This window comes from Manihot esculenta, chromosome 2, assembly GCF_001659605.2.
Source record: "Manihot esculenta cultivar AM560-2 chromosome 2, M.esculenta_v8, whole genome shotgun sequence".
Taxonomy (NCBI): Eukaryota; Viridiplantae; Streptophyta; class Magnoliopsida; order Malpighiales; family Euphorbiaceae; genus Manihot; species Manihot esculenta.
Genome location: NC_035162.2, coordinates 5,866,981 through 5,872,014, shown reverse-complemented (window position 1 = coordinate 5,872,014; position 5,034 = coordinate 5,866,981). Strand labels below are relative to the sequence as shown.

The following is a 5,034-nucleotide window of genomic DNA, read 5'->3' as shown; positions in this document are numbered from 1 at the left end:
TGCATTTGTAATTTTCACCCCAATAAAATATTTTTTTTTGAAGCACTGCATATTAAAGTGAATTCTGTGGCAAACTTTTATAATACACTAGTTATTATAATCACTTGCAAATACCAAACGGCTCCATTGATCTTCTTAAAATGCGCAATTAGATTCCTCAGATTTTTATTTTATTCATTTGGAGAGTACACCTTTAAAGCTATCTAATTGAGATTTTTATATTTATTTTACTGATAAAAATATAATATTTTTTATATGTTTACACATTTCAATGAATTATTTTAACAAGTATATAGTTGTTGTTCTTCTTAAAAAAATTATTATAAGAAAATTTATTTACATAAAAAATAAATTAATAAGATCTTATAAAAATATAATTATCATATGTTAAATCTATAAAGATTTAATATTGTTTTATAAATTAAACATTCGATTTGATTTTTATTAATTTAAATAACATTATTTTTTAATATATTTATTTTCATATATATATATATATATAATTAAAAATGTCATAATATTTTTAACTTAACATTTATAAAATGATTATTTTACAAAACATAAATATATTTTTTATGAAAATTAATAAGATAAAATATGGAAATTTTATAAATTTAAATTTACTTATATATAATAAAATTATAGAATTTTATTTTATTTTATTCTGAATAAATAATCGTAAAAACTAGCAATAAGATGATGCAGATGAAAAAGATAGGGGTTTTTTTTTTCCCTTCTTCTCTCTAATCAAATGCATAATCATTTTACCCAGCTCCAGAAAACTAACAAAATCAATCAGGAGATTCATAAAAACCCTTATGATCCTGTTCCAATCAAAACGGCTTATCTTTCAACTGACCGTTTTAGAGGCAAAGGTTATGATGATTATGAAGAACTGAAAGAAAAGAAGAGTGATATGATCAAATGATTTTGGACATTATTAACAGAGAAAGTAAATAATGAAGAGATGAAAAAAAGGAAATAATGATTTTGGGCATTTAAAAGAATTATTATTATTATTATTGTAAAAACCAAAGGACAATAAATTTGACCGTTGAGACCAGGTGGGTGTCCCCACTTCTAAATCTTGTTTGTATCTTTCTAAAGAAGTGGGTCCCATCCTATTTGCCTCGTCCTCTCACCAATTGCACACTCATTTTCCCTGCAGAAAAAGCCTACAAAAGAAACGGCTAGCACGCACCCGATGGCCATTCCCATGAAAAGAAAACAGCAAGGACAAGAAAAAGTGCCTTGGGTTTCTTAACATAAATACTCTGTGGCATCTGCTGATCATATCTTCACCGTCCATTCTCTGACAATCTTTCCACGTGATCAGTGAATCCATTCGCTTCCTCCTTCCCCTCTATATTTCTTACATCTTTGCCCCACCTTCTTTTCTTGGTTTTCTTTGTTACTACTTGACATTATTCTCACTCTCACTCTCCCTCACTCTCTCTCTACATTATTGGGTTTTATTTCATTCTCTTTTTCAGATTCTTGGGAGATGATGTTTTGGAAGATTGAATCTATGGCTGATGTGTTTATACTCCTGCTTTTAGCTGTTTTTGTTGTTGCAGCAGCTGATGAAGGTGAGGATTTCCCAGCTTTCCATTTCTTGTTTGCTTTGCTTCCCTTTTGTATACCCATCTATATTTTAGATTTGGATATAAATACATGAGATGAGAATGTGATTTCCATTTCTTCAATTTTGTTTCATATTGTCTGGATATGTTTGTTGGAGCTACTATAACTCTCTTGGCTCCATGGATGTGCCTGTGTTTCTACTTTCTTTTAGTTTTGGCAGGCATGAGCAGAAATGCTTGGTGGGTATGAGAAAAATTGCTTATTTGTTGTGATCTTCTATGAAGTTTGGTAGCTAGATATTAAATTAGGAAATAAAGAATTTACAGAAGGAGGGGAGGGGAGGTAGAGGATGTTTTAAATATTGCTTATTAAATGCTGAATGTTCTGTAATTAAAAGCAAGTGTGTTATGGAGGACAGCTGGTTCTAGATTTTATCTACTTCCTACTGTGATGGGAGCAGGACGAAATTTGCTGATAAGGGAAAACTCTTGCCCCTGACTAACTACATAATCTCCTAAATGCCAACCTTCTTCAACATGTATGAAATAAACAAGTAAATATGAAAAAAAAAAATCAGTATCCAATAGGCATCAGCTCCCTTTGCTCTCCAGCCCATAATACATTTACTTCTGCTCTCTTGTTCTTTCATTCTTTGGTTATGCCTTGGTAGTACAAACAGTCAAAGAAGAATTAGAGAATTTGGACACTTTTTTCTAGAACTTGGCACCAGGTTGAGGGATGGCGGGAGCACCCATGTCCATGTCTCTCTCTCTCTCCCTCTGCTGATACAGTAGTATTTTTTTTTTTCTTATATAATCTGCTTTTGTTATCTACAACATAGAATTAGTGCATGCATGTTGCATATATTTTTAAAATTACCTTTAAATATATGATTCTATATTAATTAAATGATTACATATAATAATTATTATCTCAATTTATTTTCCTTTTTCTTAGTGCGTACCCATCTCTAAGTGCTCAAGGGTTGTAGCATATAATTAAGCTTGTAGGTTGAAGGTTCTAAGCATATCCATTCGTTCTCATCTGTTGTGTTTTATATTGTACGTGGGATGATTGATATTCGAGTGGATTTAATCTTTCTGTTTCGAAACAATTGATTCATGTTATGCTTTAACGTGTTCCTTAACTTAGATTAGCCTTCAACAAAGTTAGCCTGGCCTAGTTTACAGGCCACGGATTATGATTCTATTTCTGATATAGAACTAAGGCCATTATCTTCATAACCAGCGCCTGTATTTGCTTTAGTTGCTTCGTTATGTTTTATTTGAATCCAATGCGTATGCATAATTGGAGATGTTTGCTTCAGCTAAAATCAGTATTATAATGGGCGTTCTCTTGCTTGCAGCACCATTTATTGGTGTTAATATTGGAACAGACCTCTCTGACATGCCCCACCCAACTCAAGTAGTAGCACTCCTCAAAGCCCAGCAGATCAGGCATGTCCGGCTCTACAATGCCGACCGTGGGATGTTAGTTGCACTTGCAAATACTGGCATTCAGGTTATGGTCTCCGTGCCTAATGAACAGCTCTTGGGCATTGGTCAATCAAATTCCACTGCAGCTAATTGGGTCTCCCACAATGTTGTTGCTCATTATCCAGCCACCAACATCACAGCCATCTCAGTGGGTTCTGAGGTTCTCACTGCCCTTCCAAATGCAGCACCAGTCCTTGTCAATGCCTTGAAGTTCATTCACTCTGCCCTTGTGGCATCTAATCTAGATCGCCAGATCAAAGTTTCAACACCCATCTCTTCCTCTATTATCCTTGACTCTTTCCCACCTTCTCAAGCTTTCTTTAACCGTTCATGGAACCCTGTTTTGGTTCCCATGCTCAATTTCTTGCAGTCGACAGGTTCATACCTTATGCTCAATGTATACCCTTACTATGATTACATGCAATCAAATGGCGTGATTCCATTAGATTATGCACTCCTCAAGCCTCTTGCTCCCAACAAAGAAGCTGTTGATGCTAATACACTTGTCCACTATTCCAATGTCTTTGATGCAATGGTTGATGCTGCATACTTTGCTATGGCTTTTTTAAACTTCACCAACGTTCCTGTCATAGTGACTGAATCTGGCTGGCCATCGAAAGGCGATTTTAACGAGCCAGATGCAACAATAGAAAATGCCAATACTTACAACAGCAATCTGATCAGGCATGTTTTGAACAAAACTGGAACTCCCAAACACCCTGGAATTGCAGTTAGTACATATATTTATGAGCTCTACAACGAGGATTTGAAACCTGGACCAGTCTCAGAGAAGAACTGGGGATTATTTAATGCAAATGGAGAGCCTGTTTACATATTGCATTTGACTGGGTCAGGATTGGTGTTGGCCAACGACACAACTAACCAAACTTACTGTTCTGCAAAGGAAGGTGCTGATCCAAAGATGCTACAGGCTGCTTTAGATTGGGCATGCGGGCCTGGAAAGGTCGACTGCTCAGCTCTTTTGCAGGGAGAATCTTGCTATGAACCAGATAATGTAATTGCACATGCAACTTATGCTTTTGATAGTTACTATCATCAAATGGGGAAGGCTCCTGGTACATGTGACTTCAATGGTGTGGCAGCTATCACCACCACAAATCCAAGTAAGTCATAGTTACTTGAGCATAGAATCTGCATCTCCTTTTGTTATTTCTTTCATCATATAGTAATCAATTTGTTCCAATGGTGTAGGTCATGGCACATGCATATTCCCAGGAAGGTAAACACCTATATTGCCGAATAACCTTACTTTCTTGTATAATATCTTCAAGCTTTGCATAATTGGATGGTTTTGAAATTTTGGTTGCAGCTCTGGCAAGATCAACGGTACCCTGGTGAACATTACTGCTCCATCAATGAATTCCACAAGCTCAGATTCTCCTGCTCAAAAACTTTATAACAGCAGATACTTGAGCATCTCAATGCTTCTGAGAGTTGTAATTTGGATCCTAGCTGTGTTGTAGAGTGGTTATATGGTGAAATGTTTTGATTTGCTACTCCACTCATTCAAAATTTTTGTAAAAGATTTCCATTAAATCACCTCTTCACTTTGTGGAGGTCTGAATGGGTAAGCAGCAGGGAGGTATTTGTAGGTTAGTGGTAAATTGATTTTTGTACAAAAGAAGCTGAAAATCTTAGACCAATTTATGGCTTCAACTGAATTCTATTATTATTTTCAATGAGAGTTGCGATTTTAAAGCATTATTATTCATTCCTCCAACTGAATATTTGTTTGGTAATTGAAGTGGATATGATGCTTTATTCATTGGATGACCTACATGATTTTTCACCAATAATTGTTTCCCATTCATCCAAATCTCCTTGAACTTGAATTCTCTATAATTAAGCTAATTATACAATAACACTCAAAAACAGTGCTTGCCTCCAAGAGCACTGTATAAATCCCATCGAGAAGGAAGAATATTTTTTTTTA

At 35.0% G+C, this 5,034-nt stretch overlaps 1 protein-coding gene across 1 annotated transcript; it reads left to right on the top strand.

The window, feature by feature from the left end:
• Nucleotides 1-1,207: 1,207 nt before the first annotated feature.
• Nucleotides 1,208-4,821, top strand: LOC110606194 (glucan endo-1,3-beta-glucosidase 2). The gene is made up of 4 exons (XM_021744955.2): nucleotides 1,208-1,589; nucleotides 2,951-4,204; nucleotides 4,293-4,320; nucleotides 4,411-4,821. Exons 1-4 carry the CDS (start codon nucleotides 1,505-1,507, stop codon nucleotides 4,562-4,564), a joined length of 1,521 nt encoding a protein of 506 aa, XP_021600647.1. The 5' UTR covers nucleotides 1,208-1,504; the 3' UTR covers nucleotides 4,565-4,821.
• Nucleotides 4,822-5,034: the final 213 nt, after the last annotated feature.